This window comes from Diceros bicornis, chromosome 9 (genome assembly GCF_020826845.1).
Source record: "Diceros bicornis minor isolate mBicDic1 chromosome 9, mDicBic1.mat.cur, whole genome shotgun sequence".
In the NCBI taxonomy this organism is placed as follows: domain Eukaryota; kingdom Metazoa; phylum Chordata; class Mammalia; order Perissodactyla; family Rhinocerotidae; genus Diceros; species Diceros bicornis.
This window is the reverse complement of record NC_080748.1, coordinates 20,985,875-21,007,644: the sequence shown is the minus strand read 5'-3', so window position 1 is coordinate 21,007,644 and position 21,770 is coordinate 20,985,875. Positions and strand designations below refer to the sequence as shown.

Below are 21,770 nucleotides of genomic sequence, written 5' to 3'. Positions count from 1 at the left end.
GAATTTCATTGTAGATATTCTGTAAGTTTAAATAGCATTGCACTTCTCATTCAAATGTTAGACTATTTTACAAGACAGTGCAAAAGTCCTAAAAATAAATATCAGATTAAAATAACTTTGAAATACATATATGACTTTTATTTTTTAATTTTGCTGGTCTCTGTGTTTATTCTATTAAAGGGAAGTATTCTTACATCAGGAGAATTAAGATAAATTCTGTTCCAGAGATAAGTTTGCCAGAATCTGCCTGAGCCCCATAAGAAATGCCATGTCACCCGTGGCTTAGCGGTTAAGTGCGCACGCTCCACTACTGGCTGCCCGGGGTTCGGATCCCGGGCGCACACCAACGCACAGCTTCTCCGGCCACGCTAAGGCGGCATCCCACATACAGCAACTAAAAGGATGTGCAACTATGACATACAACTATCCACTGGGGCTTTCGGGAAAAAAAAGGAGGAGGATTGGCAATAGATGTTAGCTCAGGGCCGGTCTTCCTCAGCAAAAAGAGGAGGATTAGCATGGATGTTAGCTCAGGGCTGATCTTCCTCACCAAAAAAAAAAAAGAAAAAGAAAAAAGAAATGCCATGTCAGTGGGGAGGAAAAAGGTAAAGAACAATATCTCTGGAGTTCTTCTCCCTCACATGAAACTCTAGCTCTGAAAAAGCTCCGGAAATGATTTAGTTCCTATTTCCATAAACACACTCTTTAGTGGCTCAGCCACATTTTCGGCAAATCCAAAAATAAACCCAATCTCTTCAGTTAGTCATTCCTCACTTAATATTTTGAAATATGATACTGCTTAATGTTTTCCAAAGTTTGAATACAGACCAAAGTTTTAAAGTAAATGAGACCATTTTATAAAGAGTGTATACATATATATATATATATGATAAAATATATACACTCTGCATATATATATATATATGCATAATGAGGGGGAAAAACAGCAAAATATAAAAAAAGTACAGGCTATAATGTCTTAGAATTGTAGCCACTGGATTTCAAACTTTTTTTGTAATTTTAAAGAATATCATACATTTGCTATTGAGGTTTATTTAGTTAATCAAGAGATAAACATGGTGCCTTGAACCAACAACTTAGTCCTTACATTTTGATATACTACACAGACTTGAATTATTTCAGAGTCTCACGCTAAAGTTTGGACATAATAATGTCCAATGATATTTTATTTTATTTTTTTATTTTTTTTGCATATTTCTTTTTTTTTAATTTTTTGTTTATTGCAGTAACATTGGTTTATAACAACCCAATGATATTTTAAACAAATGCTATTTAATGCCTCAAAAAATATGAAGGTTACGCATGTAATATTTTTGAGACAGCTGACATGATAGTGTGCACTATGATGTTTTAGAAAGCATCATAAGGAAACAGATGACTGAACTGGAATCATTTCTTTTCTCCCTCTCTCTTCTCTCTCACATGTGCTCCCCCACTTCCAATGTCCTGTTCGCACAACACACACACGTCCTGAGGTTCTTTTGCTTCTCTTGAGAGCATGTGAGAACAAAAACATCTTTCCGACCAATCTAGAAGTGGCAGTTTTCTCCCGGTCTACAGAGTTAGGAAGAGAGTTGAAAAGACTGAGTGGCAGTCAGGGCTATCGGGGAGCCATGACAATAATATTGCTCAGGAGACAGATCACAAGTCGTATCCTATTCTCTGCTGTATTCTTCAGACTTCACCAAGGAACATTTTAGCTAGACTAAGTCACAAACTCCCCTAAACTAAGAAAATCATTAGACATACTGAGCTTGGTGAAATAAAACATACATTTATTTAGCACTAATTTCTTGGTGAAAGCAACACGTTATTCACTAGCATTAGTCCACACTGTACCCATGTGCAAATTAGAAAAAGACACCTTGTACTAATTTGTACATGAGCAGACACATCCGGGGAAGACATGTGGCTGGCAAGTGGAGCTGGGCTGAATTCCATCATCCTCTTGTCACCTGAAGTAGGCAGCCTCGTGCAGAGCATAATCTGAACAACTGGACATGGGAATCCTACTTATATATATCTTTCTCTTTAGTGCTTTACAAAACATAAGACAAAAATAATATACCTAGAACATTTATCTACAATCATTGCAGAATAGTATTGTGTCGGATTGAGAATGTCAGATATTCTATAGCAAATACCAAACTTAGTAAAAATTCAGGTGAGCAAAAAATGTCACTTGATACAGATTCCTGGTAATAAAGCTGTCAAAGAACAACCAATGAAAGTCACTCTCCTTGTTTATACTAACAGGAGAGTGGAATACTTACCACCATCTTCAACCGTAAAATGGAACACATCGCTGGTGGCATTAGCCCCTTCTCTTAAAACATAGCATATTTTCATGTCATCAATGTCAGCTAGAAAATAACCAAAGAACAAGGTGAATAATTACTAGGGCAAAATTGGTGACTCATTACTTATGGTAAATCCTACTGGCTGTTATTTTCTGTAACCATGTTTAAGGCCTCCTTCTCCTAAGGGAAACAGTGCTATCTTATTTCTCATGTCTCTAAGCCCCTTGATTTCAGCTGTCAAGTGGAAATCTGACCCCTTACACAGATAAAAAGAGTGCCAGAGTTAGGTTATAATAATAGCAAGGTGTTGCTGCTCCCAATGGTATTTGCGTGTTCATGCACCAAAGAAGTGACTGTCTAAATGTGGAATGTCAGACTCCATGACAGGTGGGAAGGGAGATATTTTGAGGCACGGCAGATTTCCTGGCACTACTGAAACCACACCCTTTGCCTCCCTGCAGGACTGGCCCTAAGAGGAAAGAGGTTCCCCCGCCTTCCCTCAAGCTAACTTTTCTTACCTCTTGCGATATATAGCAGGCTGTTTTTAAGTTCTCCAAATTTCAAAAGAAAAAAATCAAGGAGATATTCTTTTAAAAATCCCACAGATTGAAATAAGTATCATGACCCAATGTCAGAGAGAACTTAGAACAGAACACATCTAATAAAAGCTGAAACCTTTATTTATAGTAAAAACTTATTCTGCCTAAGAAATGCTCTTTCTGTTGCGTCCTATTCTAGATATCAAATTCACTGGCTTAGTTTGTTTTCAGTATTAACTAATATAATTTTTAAAATTTATTCATCCATTTTACCAGTTTCTTCTCCTTAATGATGCCACATAGACAACATAATAAAACAAATATTCCATTCTGTGATACTCACAATAGACCGTTACTTGATCTGGGCCAATTAGTAAGTAGTTATTTCCATGGCTACATAAAATCAAGATTATAGATAAAAATTGCTTCCACAATGGCACGTGTTGTTTATTTGTCTCGTGTGTGCTCTATGGTTTTTCCATCTCCTAAGAGCTCTACTAAGTTCATGGTATGGATTTGAAAGGCATTATATATAAGAAAATGATTTCATGGAAGAATCGTGTTAAGAGATGCAAGGTATTAGAACCAACAAATTACTCTCTGAATTTCTATAGCTCCACTTTACAGGTGTGAAACATACACTCTACCTCAGCTCATCCAGTTTTGAAAGGTGACTTGCTTACAATCAGACATCTGAAGGGGGAAAATCTGATTTAATGGTTAATGGTACCCTCTTGCTAATAGAAGTACTTGGAGGTGAAGCAAGTTCAAGACGTTTTGATCTCCCTCAGCATTTCATTTCTAACTCTACTATAATTTTCCCAATTACTGCCTAGCGTCATTTTTATCTTTCTGCATGGCTACCTTTCCTAGAAGACTGAACATTTCTGGGATTTTTTTTTTTTTTTTTTTACTTTAACTTCCCATGGTCCTTTGCTCAGGGTCTAATATTCAGTAAGGCTCAAATGTTTCTTAATTTAAAATGAACGAGCCCAGAGGTCTGGTGGACGGCACGTGCATCTCTACCTTCGCAAGTCTGATGTTTCTGCAGGGCTATGCAGTGAAGCCCCCCGCACAGCTCTTTACCTGTTTACTCTTACAACTCTTAACTTTTACGACCTGTAATTTATCACTAAGGAATGAAGTGAACTCTGCTCTGACTACACATCCTTAGCATAAGGACGACGTCCTCTGGTCATTCGGGGAAGACTCTTTTCCCACATTCCCATTCCTTCTTTAGTTTTATAAGAAAATCTAAAAGCTCTACTATGAGAAAAAAAAAACTGTCTAGTATAACCTCTGTATCAGTGTTTTCTTAAGCAAAAACTATATATTTAGGAAATAGTTTCATTGAAATAAATTAAGACTTCAAAACTGATTTTTAATAACTTTTTTTTAAGTAAAGAGTACATGAATGTAATTATATGACATTCAAGTGTCAAATTTTCCCTCCAAGTTAGGGCATGCAATATTGATTAGCTGGAACAAACTAAAACCCTTCTCATTTTCTTTAAAACTCTGTCAATAATCCATGGTTCAAAAAAGGGACCTTTTAAAAATCTCAAATAAGTAAAGACTTTGATCATACCACTGTTATTCTACAGGTACCTCTAAAAATAACATAAACATAAATATACATAAACACTTGCTTTTTAAGACACAGAAGTGTTAGAAAGATAAAAGCCTAGTAGCCAAAATGTCGTCTTCTTTAAGCAAACATTTAACAATTAACTAGGTGTTCTTCTAATTGTTAAACATGCATCAACTTTATTCCAGTTTATCTACACAATCATTCCATGGGGTTTTTTAAATTCTAAGTTCATGAACACACCTGGTGACCACACCCTGCTTCAAACTCTTTGGGGATATTTCTGAAAGTGATTTATAAATGATCTCCCACAAGATAGCATTATGTACTTATTATAGAGAAAAAAATCCAGGTACTTGAGACAAGAGATTTAGACCTGGGTAGAGGGGTCGGGGGCACCTTGGCAGAGAGGCAAAGTTTGAAATTAAATAATTTCCCTGATTTGTCTAATTCTACCTTGTTAACTTTTTCTAACAACAAAATTGAGTAAGTTTTAGAAATGAATTAATTTTTTTCTCTTAGGGATCATTTGGTCAACCAATTTGAGAATAACCTTCTCTGGCCATGTATGCTAAATTGACTTAATTCGGTGCATTGAAAATCCATCAAAACATACCTTAGCTTATCCCTTCATAACAAAACAAAAACAAATAAAAAGACAGTGTAGTCCTCACTCTAGACACTGTTTTCATTTCCCTTCTTGGAAGAGCAGCATGGTAACCCTGGGATGGAGCTTTCTCCATTTTTACTCACTTATCTAATCTCTAGAAAATAACTGCTATAACCCAACTCCAGCCTCAGCTTGTTCAAATGAGCGCCGTGTGATTAAATACCAGCAGCTTTCCTCATCAATATTTGGTTTCTTATTGGAATGCGATAATTTCTCTTAAAAATGTATCTTCAGTGTTTACAATAAACTTACAACTACTTTATATGTACAAATGACCATAAAAAGTAATCATGGTGAGTCAAAGTCAGTGAGAGATGGAGCAACGGCCTGTAATGAAATCACATAATTTTAGGGTTCAATCTTTAAGAAATAATAGTCTAATATTTTGAGCTGTTGGACTTGGTCCATAGCATTTAAATTAAATCATTTGCCTATCTTCAGCCAAAAATGCCTTTTTAAAAAATCTCTAAAATCAGATTCCTTTTTAGGTCAGAGGAGTGACTTGAAGTAATGTTTTCTATCCTCTAGTATATTCCTTTCATCCTCTTCACTTTCCAGGAAAATAAACCTGTCTAAGATTGCATGGCATCTCTATCCTCAGAAAGCCTTCACACAAAGGTTTCCTGCTGGTCTGGCCTGACACTTGGCACTCTGAGGTTTTCCTGTCCCTGCAGGCCCTAGGATATATTCAGGCTTTCAGCCAAGAATCAGGAGGTTGGAGTGTGGGGCTATTTGCCAGCATCTAAAACAGAGAAACAGTTCACTTGAACACTACACTTTGCACCATCCTTGTTTATTAAAGCGTTTGTTATCTAAGAGAACAACACTGCTGCAGGAAAGGAACACCTCCACTGGGATGCTCTGGGGTTAAACTCCATCTCTACCCACAAAGCCCACAGCGGGTAGATCTAGTTTCCATCTGACATGGTGAGATTTTCACGAAAGCAACTCAAAGCCCTTTGTAATGAAAGTCGCACGTTCTAGAGAACAGAGCCCTGACTCCCAAGCCAGCATCCTGAAAGGGCTTCTCCCTTCAGTCATGACTGACTCTGCAGAGGTCACCTGCCCTTCCCGTCTCAGGCTGTGTCCACACACGAAGAAAATTCAGGTTAGCAAAAGTGTTTTAGCCTCAAGAATGCAGATACTTGATGCAACCAGCATTTTGTGTCTGAAACAGGGCAGAGAGGAGGTTTGAACAAGGAAATAATTTCCTCCTTCTACTGTTAATCTTGTTAACACATCTTCATGTTCTTAATAATGAAGTGGATGTATATTTTGGTAATGGATATGTTGTCTTCTTATGCATCAAGTATTCTCTTTTTTGTGTGTGTATCATAGCAACATGCCTCGTACATATAATTGTTATAAATCTAGATAGGTGTTTACCTCTTACATCTTTGGGCAGGTGTTTGCCTAAGTCACGAAATATTATGAAAGAATTATAAAATATACAAAGTAAATACAAATATGTCTTTTAATTTTAGTTACAAAGTTCCTAACACCTATACTAATAATAAATCTAATAATAAAATCTAATAATATTAGTATTAGAACAATGTTCTCAAAAATCAATCAAAGTAATATAAGTTGGAAGGCTCTATTTGAATAGTAGGTGATAATAATAATAAGTGAATACATAGCATTTAGAAAGCACATCCTTCTCTAAGGTACTAAATGCCTCATGCAGGCTACAAAACACGCTGCTCAGAGGATCAGGATGACAAATGGAGCAGAGCTAGAAAGCCTGCTTCAATTTTAATTCACCCAAGTCTGGCTCCTGCTTTGGCACCTTCCCTTGCTGCTATCAAAATACATCGATACTCCCTCTACTGCACGTCACACGGCAAGTGGGACTTATGGCAAGAAGGGGGCTGCTGTCCCAGGAAAGAGAGTCCCTGTATTCTCCTTTTCCCTTTATTTCCTTTCCTTCCCTTCTCTTAGACTCTAACTTGATGCTCTACTTATGAAGTTCTCAGGGACAGCCATATCCTCAGGAAATAAGACCTGGAATGTCCTTTGGTTATAAGGAAAGCAAAGGGAACCATACCTTGTGTAAACTGAGTGACACTGTGGTTGCCTTTGCCCAGGTTGATGAGGTATCCATGTTGAGGGGCCTCTGTCACAATAAACCTAAGAGAAAAACGTAAGCTGTCTCTGTCCTCCACTTTCAATATTTTGCTTGTGATCATGAACCCCAAGTGGCCAGTGACCAGAGTACGAAGTGTAGAGGCCCCTTTGTTCACTGCAATTTGGGGGACACTATTGTCAACAGCTAAGACCTGGATCTTCATCATTTGGGGTCTTCTTGTTTCAAATACTGTGTCAGGAAAAACATAGAACTCTGTATGGGAACCATCAGTCACTGTGAAGGAGAAGCTGTCTTCACTTGACTCAGTGCCATCATGTCTGTAGCTGATTAAGTTTTCATTCAAGTCTTGCTTGGTAAAAACCACGGCAGGTCTGGTGTTGTTGAATAGCAGTTGACCGTGAACAGGCACCTGGGTGACAGTGAATTTCAGGAATTTGTCAGGAGTATCTCTGTCTTCGACAGTGAGTTCAAAGGGAGTGATCAGCTTGTTTTCACCTTCGCTGACAACCAGGTTATGGATGGTGACCACTGGCTTTTTGTTGTCCACATCACTAATGGAGATACGGAATGTCCGGAAGACAGGGTTTCGTCCATCGGTGACTTGAAACTCAAAACTGTCCATCTTGACCTCATCTTCAGCTGTGTGGATGTAGTAGATTTTGTTGCCAGCCAGTTGGAGCTGAGTGAAAGATGTGATGGACACTCCGAGTTGATCTGTGCATTCTAAGTGACCTCTCACGGGAGCCCTGGTGATGGTAAAAACTAAGTTTTCATCAGGACTGTTCAAATCACTAGTGCTTAGTAGGTCTGTTGTGAGGGTGACTTTACCACCTTCTTTCAAGGACACTCCCTTACTTATCACATCAGGGAAGACAATGTCAATGCTCCCAACAGATACATAAAAGTAGCGATCTATGAGGGCATTTATTCCATCAGTCACATCAAATTTAATTAGGTCTCGAATGCCCTCTTGCCCAAAATGGGCATACTGAATTAAGTTTCTGTCCACTTCATCCTGGGTAAAATTCATGCCCAGTGTGATATTTTCAAAGGCACCTGTAAGCTTTTGTCTCTGTAATAAGCCATGTCCTGGCCCATAACGAATAATATAAACCAGGGATTTGTCTTCAGAATCTAAATCACTTGCCATTAATATTTTGTTGTTGATAATTTTGGTTTCCCCAATTTCTATTTCTAGTCCATTATTGATGGTCATTCTGGGGGTCTCATCATCAACAGGGATAACAATAATGAGGACCATCTTTTCCACAGAGTGCTTACCATCTGTTAGTTTAATCATAAAACTGTCTTCCTGGGTCTCAGAGTCGTCATGCTCGTAAATAATGCTGGAACTCTCTATGATCTGGTCCAAGGTGAAGCTTTCAACCAAAACTGTTCCATTTATCAGCTGGTTCATGATGTGACCATGAGTAGGAAATTGGGTAATAGTGAAAGTTAAGTCATCTGGAGGAATGTCAGCATCAGCAGCATTGAGGATGGGTGTATCAATCACCAGACTCATGCCTTCCATCACCATAAATTCCCTCATAAATATTTCTGGCTGTTCATCATTGGTAGGAATGATTATAACGGGGAAAAAATGTCTCTCTGAAAAATTAATGCCATCAGAACAACGAAAGATAAATCGGTCTTCCACAGGTTCCACCCCTTTGTGAACACTCTGGACATAGTTAATATGACCCTGCCTGAGATCTTTCAGAGTGAAGGCACTTATGGCAATTCCCGCTCTTGATTTTTCAGAGCCCGGGGCTGGAGAAATGTTTTCAACATAACCTGAGGTAGGCTGAATAACTATAATGCACAAGATGTCATCATTTAGGGAATCAATATCTTTAGCACTTATATGCATTGAAGTTATAACACTTTTATCACCTTCCATTACTATAAACCGTTCACCTAGAGAAATTTCTGGGGCCTGGCTGTCGACAGGGAGGATGGTCACCCACACAGTAACTCCTTGGATAGTATTACCACCTATTCTCCATTCTTGAGACATATCCGACAGACTCAGGTTGAAAGAGTCCCCTTTGGGCAATAGGCCTATCTCACCACTAGTGTGGGCATAGACGACAGAGCCCTCCAAGATGTCCCTTTGGGTAAACTGCTCTGCTGGAACTCCATTGACCAGGATTTCTCCATATAAGGGTGGATCTTCTAAGAGGAAGGTCAACATCAAGTCATCAGTGTCCTCATCAGTCCCCTTGATGACATTGGCAGTGATTTCAGTAGCCCCATTTTCTAAAACATCTAGATATGACCCTAGAGTACCAGCAGGAAGGCGCTGCATGGGCATCTCATCATCCACTGGCCGGACATTCACCCTGAGAGTGATGGGCACCACATGGTGTCTGTCGCTGACCTCCAAGGAGCAGCTATCAGTCAGAGACTCATCCCCACTATGGGCATAGGAAATCCTACCCCGTTTTATGTCCTCCAAGTGGAAAATCCCACCTACATGCAGTATTTGCCCAGACACCCTCATGTGGCCATGTTTGGGTACCTGTGTGAGAGTGAAAGAGATGTGGGCTACATCAGTGTCTACATCATTCACATGCAACTCAGTCTCACTCAGGATATGGTGGCCCTTCTCCCGAACAGTGAAGCCAGTGTTGAGAATCTCAGGTGGCTGGTTGTCCACTGGCTGCAAGTAAAGGGTGAAGGTGCCTGAAGCCACATTCCCAGCTCGGTCCTCTACCTGGAATTGGAACTGGGCCACTCGGGCTGCCACTCCTAGTTCTTGATCTGGAGGTCTGTAAGCAATTTTATGGTGGTTGATCTGGGCTTGTGTAAAATGGGCTACCGCAACTGAAGGGTTGTCAGTCAGGACCAAGGTGCCCAATGGGGCTGGTGAGTGGTTTTCATCTGTGTCCATTGGGGGCTGAGTCACCGTGTAACGTAGTTCTCGGTCATCTGTGTCCAGGTCAGTGTAGCGCAGCCACTTCTTCCTCAACGGTGTGAGCTGGGATTCCTGTACCACCATCCGAAGGGGACAGCCGCTGCCCAACTCTGGAGGGAGGCGATCCACCGGATGAATGCGAATCACAAACCTCTGTAGCTCAGACTGATTAGGGGGGTCATGGTTATCCTGGACTCGAAATGTGAACTGGTCCATCACTGGGCCAGGACTATGGGGCCCAGAGTGCCTGTAGAACAGCCTCCCCTCCACTATGTCCTGCTGCCGCCACTCTGTCACTGTTTTCTCATAGAATTCTCCCTGTTTCCTCCAAGGGCCCCTGATAAGCTCCTCCTCCTCACGGGGAGGATGGACTTGGCGGAGAAGCAGATGCCCCGTAGTTGAGGAGGGCGACTCCAGCACAAAAAGCAGTAGAGAGTCATCTGAGTCCATGTCAGTCGCACTTAGAGTGAGGGGCAGGATGGGCACTGTTTCACCCTCTGCCAGTGTCAGCCCCGTGTTGGCATTGAGGACTGGCGGCTGGTCATCCACAGGCACCAAGGTGATAGGAAACAGGAACTGCACCTGGTGCCTGCGATCTCCGTCCACCATTCGAAGCACGAGGTTGTCACTCAATGAGCCATCTTTGTCATCGTGATGGTAGACCACCTGGCCAGCTGCTAGCTCAGCTACTGTAAAGGTCTTAGGAGCGGAGCTGCCACTGGAGGCACCCAGAAAGACAAGGTGACCATGCTGTAGCCCAGCCACCACCTCCAGCTGCACTGCCTCTAGGTCGTCCTCATCGCTGATGACTAAGTTTTGTGGTCCACTTCCTGCAGGGCCTGTGAGGGGCCGAGACTGGCCCTCATAGAGAATGAGACCAGTATTCCGGGTGACCACCGGAGCCAGTGTGTTCATGGGCTTCACCACTACCATGAAGGCAAAAGGATCTGAGGCTGCTCCTTCTGGGTCCACTACCTCCAGCTCCAGCTCAAAGAGACGCTCCTGGTCGGAGTCCTCAGAGGGGGGCTGGTAGGCAATTTTCAGGAGGCGCAGATCCCTCTGAGTGAAGGAAGAGAGGGGCAGGCTGCGATCATCAGTGCTCACCAAGTAGCCCTGACCAGGCTGGAACGGAGAGGTGAGATTGAAGATCAACAGGTCAGAGGTAGACTCAGCGTCCTCAGCTGCCAGCATATCTGGGGTCAGGGCGGTCAGTACGAACTGGTCCACCTCCATCATCATCATGGCCACAAAACTGGGCTTGGGTGCGGTGTTCTCGGCCCCTCCTCGAATTCTCACCAGCACCTGGAAGTGCTCACGTTTCAAAGCAGGGGTGCCCACAGGAGATCCTCGTGAGCGCAACTCCACCACCATGGGCACCCAGTCCCTGTTTGGTGAACGGCTGGGGGCTGTGTGGCGGTAGCGCACGCCTAGCTCCTGGAAAGCTTTGCAGGCCATCAGGAGAGGCTCCTGGGCGCCCCCCTCGCTGGCTCGTGCCGGGACCTGTGGGTAATGGAGGAGTTCCCCATAGCGAGGCAGCGCGCCCAAGCTCGACAGGATGCCCACGCGACACTCCTCCGTCTCGGCCTGGTAGGCGAACTCCAGGCTCCGCGCATCCAGGGCATTGCTGGTTCCCAGCAGCTCCTCCACGACCAGGGGCAAGTTCCGAGTCACAACCTCCAGCTGGGTGAAGACCACCTCCACCTCCAGCACCAAGGGTAGCACTGCCGCCCCTCCGGGCGCGTCATAGCGCAGCTGCAGCCGGACGCGATCCCGCGACGGGCTGCGCGCGCCCAGGTGCGAGTAGCGCACCTCTCCAGGGCCGAAGTCGCACGGGAAGCGCTTGGGACTCAGGCGGCCGGGCCGCTGGGCCAGCGCATCGTTGTCTAGCACGGTCACCGCGCAGCGGTCCCCCGGCTGCACCTGCAGCACCAGGTCGTGCAGTGGATCCAGCCAGACCTCACGGCCGAAGGGTACGCGGAGCCCACGGTTCACCAGCACTATGGTCTCCTCGGCGGGGACCCCTGCAACCCCCGCGAGATCAGGGGATAGCAATGCCAGGCCGGGGGCCGGGTGCTGTGCGGGGACGCAGCTTACCAGTGACAGGAGAATCAGCAGCACCAGCAGCAGCCGGGGCGGCGGCGGAGGCATCAGCTGAAAACTGGTGGGGTTGGCTGCGTAGAGCGCGCGGGAGGAGATCCCAGGGGTCTCGGCTGCGTGCATGATCCGGGTGTTAGGGCTCGGACAAGTCAGCCTGAGCGCGCGCAGTCAGTCCTCGGGAAGAGAGCGAGAAACTCCTCCGAAAAGTGCCAGGAACGCCGCACGCTGCCTGCGGGGACCTGCTGCAGCCGAGGCTGGGCCAGAGGATGGGGGAGCTGCGCGGCGCGGTCCGGGCTGGAGCTGCAGCGGAGGCTAAGCCCTCCCGGCCCGTCGGGCTCCGCCGCTCGCGGTTCTGTCGCGCGGAGAACTGAGTCCCTTCGCTCCTTCTTCCCAGGTCCCGGGACCCTGGACTTTGAGGGAAAGCCCTCCCCTCGCACCCCCTTACTCCAGTCCTCCCAGGAGGCCAATCGTCGGTCCCGAGAGGAGGCCCCCAGTCGAGGGTTGGGTCGTGATTTCTGCCAATCAGCTCCTAGGGGCCGAGGCGGGGAAACCGCGGGGAGGGGAGGAGATAGAAGGCGCAACAGGTTGTCTTGGAAGTGAGGGGACCAGCGGCCTGGAGCTGCCCACCTTTGCTCGCGTTCCGCTCTGGGCTGCTAGAGTTGGGGCTCCAGCAGGGAAACTGGAACACGCCACTGGGCTAGATCCAATTCTTCAGCTGCCTGCGGTCCAGGATTATCCATTTTACTTCCCATCTCCCAAATTCATTGGAATCCCGCGCAGGGGTGGTAATTTCTCACGGAAACTTGCAAACCCGAAAGGAAAGTTAGACGCAATGCCGATTGAGTTTTATCGAAACCCAGAGCAGTTTGGGGAGAAACTGGGGCATATTTGCAAAAGAAGGACTGCTGGAATTAAAAGCCAACGCCAGAGCAGGTTGCGCCTCTCCCCACTCCCCCCTACCCCCCGCCGCTGCTGTCGCCTCATAAATTACAATGGGCGCAGTGCTTGGATTGGTGAGTTTTTAACAAGCCCCTCCTTTGCAACCAGAGTTCACAGAGTAAAAGGAAAAAAGGGCATTTGGAATGCGTGAGAAATGCAGTCTGATCAGAATCGCGAGACTCGCACCAAAGAATAAGTTCTAGGGAATGTAGCCCCAGGCTCTCCCAGAGCCGCCGCTGTTAGGGTAGCTGTCGTTAGAGACGTTCCTGTTTTCTGCGCAGTAATTAGACCAGGTACAAACTAAACCCACTTGTCAGCATCACATTTCTTTGCATGCCAAGAGAATTGATAAATATCCGGAGGGCGAACTAAAATAGATGAACTCCCGTTTCAGTCAGCCTGTTTGGAAGTCAGAGCTTGATCTCTTCCTGCCCCCTTGTGTTTGTCCGGTTTCAGAAGTGTGCAGATTCCCTTTCTGAAAGGTTTTCTAACTGCCCCTCCCCCCCGCCCCCCCAAAAAAACCTTTCACAATTAAAACCCAACCATTTTCAGATTAGTTTCTTGAGCAGTCTTCCTTATACTGATCAAAATGTTTCGTTTTGCATAATGTTCTTTTCTCTGCAATAATACAAATCAGATTATTAATTGGAATATAGAATTGGAGTAATGGTCATTCTACCCCTTTCCTGATTAAAGATATTTTAGATTTGAGAAAGAAAGGAGTGTAAGAAACTCTTATGCCCTTTTTAAATTTCAGTCTCAATTGAAGATGTAAGATGCATATGTGGGTACATTTCAGTAAGAAGCATTTATCCTTTTAACCCTTTGTGTCTTTAGCCTGAGCTCCTCCAGTCCAGGATTTTGATCCCTGCCTGACACACTGTGAGAGCTGTTTTCCAGGCCACAGCACAACCTCTGTAGTAAATGCTGCTGGGAGATGTCAGATTCCGCTCCAGGAAGCCCACTGGGCAGTGTCTGCCACTGGGAGTTAAGAGATGGAAAGTTCTGAAATCTTTCAAAAAGAAGCCAGAGAGAGAGAGATTAATTTAAAGAAGCCACTCATCCAAACAAATAACATTTAATAATTGAATATCAATTCAGCTTATTCTATATATTTTGTACTTTTGGGAAGCTTTTACGTCTTGCTTAAAATTGATGAATACATTTCACAATTAAGTACAAAATGAACATCCAAGAACATAGAAGGGATGTGGCTAATATTTTAAACATGTGAGAAAATCCCCTTCGGACTCTTCACCAATTTCCAGTTTGCTTTGGCGTTATTATTTTATAATTTGTTAGGATTATTTATTTTTGCATACAGAATTCAAATTGCAATGACAAGGGAAAATTCTATTATTTCCTGTTTACGAATAAAACAAATAGGAAGATTCCAAGTGAAATAGAACATCAATTTCAGAATATGGCTTTTATATATTTCAAATTCTAGTTATGTGTTTTGATCTAAAAGTGTCAACTGGAAGCAAAGTGGCCCTTATTCAGGCACTGTGACTCTGGGTGTGTTCTGACCAGAACCAGACCAACAGTCTGACCCCTGATGCTTCCCAGTGGCTCCGGGGTTTTCCTTTCTTCCCTTTTAAAGTCCACCTCTGTTTGACTTGCAAGCAGTGATAAGATCAGCATTTGAAGTATGGTAGTATGCCTGAAGGGCAGAGTTCAATGTTTGTTTCATGGTAACAAGGATGGAGGTACGCATTTATTTTTAAGTAGCCTTAGGAAATCAATGAACTATAACCTTTTTTGACTTTTTAATTTAACCTACCTTCATTGAAGTGATGGAATGAGTCTTAGGAATTATTATTATTTTTTTTGGTAAGTGTCTTAGTTGAGTTTTTTAAATCACATAGAAGATAATGCTTATTGTTATTTGCTTAAATATATTTTGCATTGATGACCATTGATAAAATAGTGAAATAGTAAATTCCCATCTGAAAGCAAATATTATTGATGATGATGATCTCTCTTTAGGACAAATACCTCAGTGTTAAAAGATTTTTATACTTAAATTAGCAAGAAAATATTATTTTAAGGCTAACATTCTCAATATTATAAGGGATAAAATAAGTTGGCAAACTTGTAATTTTTAAAATCTGAGCTAAATTCTTCAGTTCTTACTTTCTTAAAAGCCGTTTAACACTCCCTGTATGTACTCTGAGCAAAATATGCTTTAAAATAAATTCTTAAATTTGTTTAACTTATGAAAAACAACCAAAATGTCTCTTCAAATCAACTTAAAGCTAAAAGTATTGATTGTTAAAAGTCAAATTTTTTTTTTTGTGTGAGGAAGATCAGCCCTGAGCTAACATCTATGCCAATCCTCCTCTTTTTTTGCTGAGGAAGACTGGCCCTGGGCTAACATCTGTGCCCATCTTCCTCCACTTTATATGGGAGGCCGCCACAGCATGGCCTGATAAGCGGTGGGTGCATTGGTGCGTGCCAGGATCCAAACCCAGGCCACCAGCAGCAGAGCACGCGCGCTTAACTGCTACACCATGGGGCGGCCACCTCAAATGATTTCTGACCTAAGATTAAGCACCAGAGAACTTGTTTCCTAAAATAAAGGAGGTAATGTGATGAATTTAAGATGCAGGCAAGATATTCAGGCAGAAATTGGATGGCAGTCTGGAACTCTCAAGTCAGACTGGAGCTAAAGAGACATCTGGATAAATTTTAAATGTTACAGTGTCATTACAGAGTTTATTTCACTTTCCTTATGTTCCTCTATGGGCTCGTAGGACTCCAGAAGAGGAGACTGCCTCATAGGCACCTTAGAAGTACTTACAGGTGAATGATTGAAGCGTTACGCCAAGCATCTTTAACAGTTCTCCACAGAATTTTATTCTCTGATAGCTTGAAAACCATGGCTTGCCTATAAACACCAAACTTGATGGATTTCAGATCAGTGCTGAAGGGGTAAACAGCCCTGGGCTGATTGATTAGGAGCTGGGCTCTAGCCTTGGCTCTGACATCCACTATGTGATTTGCAGCAATTCTCTTTCTTTTGCTACTATGGTCTCCTCAACTGTAAATCAAGGGACTCAGGCTTTGTGACGAATTCCCCTTTGGTTTTGGTGTTTGGTGCCATAAGACCAGATTTATGGATGACCTGCCATTTTGCTTCCTCATGTCCTATGGTCAGCGGCAATAGTTTTCTTTCTTGCCAGAAAGACAGACTTTGTTAATTAAAAAATGTGTCACTACTACTAGGTCAGAAAACTTAGAACTCAGAGCTCATGCCTTTTGTCAACTGATCAATAGCTCCTTTTAAAAATATATGGAACAACATTTGCATTTATTGATGTGGGCAACTTAAATACAACATCATTAAAAAACTATTTTTTTTAACCAACAAGAAAATTAAAATAAAAATCTAGCAATATAAAATTAAATTAAATTTCACTATGAGGATAAGTGAATTTTCAAGATGGATCTATTATTAGGTGATACACATAGCATCACAAACACCCAGATTTTTCCAGACAAAGCTATGTTCAGATGTGCATCTACTATGGGGAAGAAGAAAGAACACTGAACTAGGAGCCAGAAAACCTTTTTTTGAAGCTGACTTTCCCAGTTGCTTGCTTGGAGGTAGGACAAGTCACTGTCTCCATCTTTAAAAGATGATTGGGGAGGAGGTAGAGAAGGTGAAAATATGGCCTTTACTATCCTCATGAAGTTATTGGAAAGATGAAATAACAAAATTATATGTATTTATGCATATATGTATGCAAAGTGGAAATGAAGAAAAATGGTCATTGTTTTCAAACAACTTTCTATATCTATAAATATATAGGTAGACATATCTATATATACTGTATAGACAGGTAGAGATATATTCCAAATTTTTACTAAGTAAAAATGGCAAACTTAGTTTCTTTTAGGTTCTCTTTATCTCATTTTCTGGGCTTATTTCTTAGTATCTTATTGGTGAAAGATTGAAACGTTTGATTATGATTGTAATGAATAATACTATATACCAATTATATCTATTAGTTGTTCCATTAACTTTCCTCTCTTGCACTTCTAATCTGTCTAGTTGCTTCACCTTTGGTTAAAATCTTGCTTACTTTTTAGTATTTTGTAGAAAATCTCCCTCAATAGCAATAGCCCCTCAACCTATGCACCCATCTCTCTCCTGAATCTTTCTGAATCATCTATATCTGCTATTTCAACTTCCTCACAAAACAGATTTATAAACTTCCTATAGGGTGATTTTCACCCTGCAAGCTATCTTGACTACAGCTCCTCTCACTCTCTATAATCAATCATTAAATTGAAGAGAATCTCTCTCCACAATGTCATTCACAACTCTGCTCTCTTTCCACTCCTGTCTGTCATCATCCTAGTTCAGTTCACCATTGTTTCTCATTTAGGTTTCTTCAAATCCTAGCCTTGTTACTGTTGTATCTGCCCTTATATACATTGCTCTAGATAAAATAAAAGCCCATCTTTTATCATAGTATTTTGCTAAAATCTTTTCTGGCTTCCCATTGCCTATCAAATGAAACATACTCTCTTCATCTTTATATTCCGTGCTAGACTACACGTTGTCTTGGCATTGAACTTGCAGTCTTGCTTCTAGATCTTTGGTCATCTCCCATGTTTTTACTTTTACTTTTTAGTTCTCTGTGCTCCTTCTACCTGCAATGTTCTCCCTATCTGCCTCCGGGAATCAATCAGACGTTTAACAACTATAAGAACCATTTCTTATTATGGTTAGTCAATGGTCTAACCATTTTAGACCATTTACTGTGACTTCCTCATTTCATAGGTGAGGAAACTGAATCAAGGAGATTAAGACCTGGGAGTGGAGCTGGAAAGGGAGAGAGATTCCTGACTCGGACTGCAAGGCCAGTGTTTATATCCTACCTTAAACTCTAAGTCGACTTTTAAGGGTGATGTCAAATACCTCCGCCACCGCCGCCCCCACCCCCATGAAATCTTTGTTAGTCTACTCAATTTAGTATAAGCTATGCATCTTTCACCACCCTTTTGCCCCTCCACCATACACCTTTGCTTGTATTTCTCTTATGAGAGCACTCGTACCATATGTTTTGTTATAGTCATCCGTGTTCTTGTGCCCTTTGCTATTTTGAAAGCAGCTTGAGCACACAGGCTGCATCTTGCTCATGCTTGACCTCCATAAAGACCTTAATAAATACTCATGTGAAATTAGATCACATTTTACCCTTTCCCAAGAAATATCACTTGAAACAACTCAGCTAGATTCCACAGTAGCTTTGAGAGGTAGCCAGGTATATTATTCAGTTTTCTCAGTAGCAAGCAATGGAAACTGACTTTGGCTGGATTAAGCAAAAAGGAAATGAGAAGATACGGGATCACTCCCATAATTTCTGGGAAGGCAGTAACATAAAGCTCCGAAATGTGAATATGAACCAAAAAGCCTAGGCTGCTAGATGCAAAGCTTCTGCTTGGTGATGGTCTGCTGGACACTGGACCCTGCAGGTGACACCCCTGCTACAGCCAACATTGGGTGTGAATCTGCAGCCCTGAAACCACTGCCCTGCTGCTCTTGGACTCGGGATGTCACTGCAGCCACTGACCTAATGAATTCTCTCTGTCACTGTAAATTCAAAGATTCAGGCAGGATTACATAATCCAAGCTTAAGTCATGGGCCCACACCCTAGCTGCCTAGGGCATGGGGAAAGTGTGTGTCTGGCCTCGTTGGCCTCCTGGTGTTGAGTGGCTCCCCTTACCACTAAGATTCATACTGTGGGAATTTCTCATCTAGAAGAAAGAAGTTTGCATTCGAGGGAGCCAAATACAATTACTGCTCATCATAACAGGTTAGGTAGCAATATTACCATTTTCAATTTGAGAAAACTGAGACATAGCAGGGTTCAGTGATTTTTTTCAAGTTCATGGAATTATTGACAAAACCAGAATTAAATAAATTAGATGAAATTAAATCAAATTAATTAGAATTCAAGTAGTCAAACTACTACTAGTTTGCTCTTTCCTTTACATTCTGAAATATGTCATTTTTTCACTTTTAAGAATATTCAGCAAACCTTCCCTCTTTTTTCTTACTCAGTGAAGGGTTACTGAGCCCTGCAGAGACGGGGAGTGGTTCATGGTCACTTATCTTTTGGCAGGCTCTGGTAATGGGGATTACTGGATGCATACACGGGAACCTCCTCAGTCCACACAATTGTGAAAATTCTTGTTAAGGAAATTAATAAATGGAGGAGGGAACAGAGTGAGGTCAGGTCACTGTGGCTGCAAAGGCCTGAGCTGAGCCAGCAATTAGAACTCAGTGTGGCCTGAGGTTCAGCATAAAAGCCTTGACTTGGCACCGTTTAAAATAGTTAGTTTTCCCAAATATTTGGCTGTGTCATGTTAAGATCTTTTTTTTAAGCCAATAATCCTAGGGCATTAATATCCGTGGATTTTCCACCCATAAGTTTTCAAACAAAACTCAGACTGAAGTGGAATTTAAACACAGTTTAAACAAGAGATCATAACCTAGTGGAACCCAGAAGAACTAAACAAAGAACAAATAAGGGAAAAAGCTCTTCTCTTACTGGGATTTAAATTTTAGAAAAATTTATTGGATGACGTCTGTAGGTTTCTTATAGCAATCCTGTTTTTTGACTATTATTAATAGGCCTCCATTGAAGCACCCATGGTGTCCTTGAGAGATATAGTATGAGATATAACAAAGGCCCCTCTGAGGGGCCGGCCCCGTGGCTTAGCGGTTAAGTGTGTGCTCTCTGCTGCCGGCGGCCCGGGTTCAGATCCCAGGTGCGCACCGACACACTGCTTCTCCGGCCTTGCTGAGGCCGCGTCCCACACACAGCAACTAGAAGGATGTGCAGCTATGACATACAACTATCTACTGGGGCTTTGGGGGGAACATAAATAAATAAATAAAATCTTAAAAAAAAAAAAAAAACAAAGGCCCCTCTGAAAGCAAATGCTCTTTCCTGTCTCCTTCTCCCATGGATTAAGTTCTATAAAACAGAGTAATCTAAGGGATAAATTTAAATTAAAAAAAAAGATTTATCTAATTTTAATATGAGACTAATACTGCATATACTTCTAGAGAACAAAGAAACAAACTCTTATTTTAATAGCTTCAAAAGAAGATTATAAAATCATTACAAAGAGAAACAATTACTGATTTATTTTCAGGAACCATTATTTAAGATGAATCAGTTCTTGAGAATGATTTTATTGGTAACTCACTTAAAATTTTCCAAACATATTTTTTTCTTTCCTTTCTCATTTATTAATCAGTCTCTAGACCCCATTTTTCAGAAGTTTTCTATCCCCTACCTAGAAAGATGCCAGCCTTGCTCCCACCAGAGACCTGCCTGGGGTCTCAAGCAGTGTTCCCAAATTGCTTCCCAGAGGCTTGGCCGTGTTATCTTTTGGCAGTTCTCCCAAATTCCCATTCCCCAACCCCTGCCTTCCTGTCTAGACTGTAGCGTTTAACTTTCGCCATCTAGGACAGATGGTCATTTGGCTGCAGCCACAAATCTTCCAGTGACAGAAAGCCTGCTACTCTGGTTGGAAGTCAGGCTCGTCACTGAAAAGCTGTAATTATTAGAAAGTCTATCCTTCCATAAAGCTGGAAGCTGCCTCCTTGTGATTTCCATCTATTCTCTTCTCTGGCATGAAATGGATTCTATCTACTCCTTCTTCCACATGACAGCTCTTCAGGTATTTGAGGTCAGCGATCACGTCCCCGCCATGTTATCTTTTCTCCAGACTAAATATTGCTGCTTCACTCAACTATTCCTTGTCACCTGTTTCCCAGGCCCCTCGCCATTTTGTTTGTTCTGCTTTTCAGTGTCTCTTTTAAAAGGTGGCACCAAGACCTGAGCACAGTAGCTTTCTTGGGATTGAGTAACTGATAAGTGACTGAGCTGGGATTTGAACCCAGGTAGTATAGATGCAGTGACTGGGTTCTTCTATACTACGCAATCTTGTCTGTCAACACCGTGCCTCCATTATTTGTGGCTCAAAGATATTTCAAAGTAAAGTAAGCTACGTTATCCTGCTAAATGTATTTGGAAACTGCAGAAGGAAATTAACTGGAAGATCCCCAGCTCCATTTTTAACTCTCATATTCTCAGAAAAACAAACAAAACAACAGCAACTAAAATTAAAAAGGAAAAGATAAAAAATAGGAATGCTAAGTTATGAAGGGTGTATACACTCTTACCACACTTGTTGGAAAGGAATTAGTTTATTGTTTGTATATTAGCTAGTTTCCAGTGAGAACACAATATTTTTATCCTTTGAAATAGTTATTGCAATTTCAAGAATTTATTCTAGGAACTAATCCAAAGTTGAAATGAACTCTATATAAATAAAGATGTTTATGGTATTTCTGATTTAAAAAAGTCACAAACGGGGCCGGCCCAGTGGCATAGTGGTTAAGTTTGCATGCTTCGCTTCAGTGGCCCAGGGTTCACGGGTTAGGATCTCAGGCGCTGACCTACGCACTGCTTATCAAGCCATTCTGTGGCAGGTGTCCCACATATAAAGTAGAGGAAGATGGGCACGTATGTTAGCCCAGGGCTGGTCTTCCTCAGCAAAAAGAGGAGGATTGGCAAGAG

The 21,770-nt window shown here is 42.2% G+C and overlaps 1 protein-coding gene across 2 annotated transcripts in view; it reads right to left on the bottom strand.

The window, feature by feature from the left end:
- The window catches only part of FREM2 (FRAS1 related extracellular matrix 2), a 177,198-nt gene extending 164,120 nt beyond the window's left edge, over positions 1-13,078 (bottom strand). Inside the window, exons 1-2 of one of the 2 annotated variants that reach the window (XM_058547636.1) lie at positions 7,166-13,078; positions 2,295-2,384 (exon numbers count right to left, since the gene is read on the bottom strand). In XM_058547636.1, the coding sequence (XP_058403619.1) occupies positions 2,295-2,384; positions 7,166-12,344 (5,269 nt within the window). In that variant the 5' untranslated portion in view covers positions 12,345-13,078. The remainder of the gene's footprint in view (positions 1-2,294; positions 2,385-7,165) is intronic. The other variant, XM_058547635.1, reaches the window with a different exon arrangement.
- Between the last annotated feature and the right edge of the window lie 8,692 nt (positions 13,079-21,770).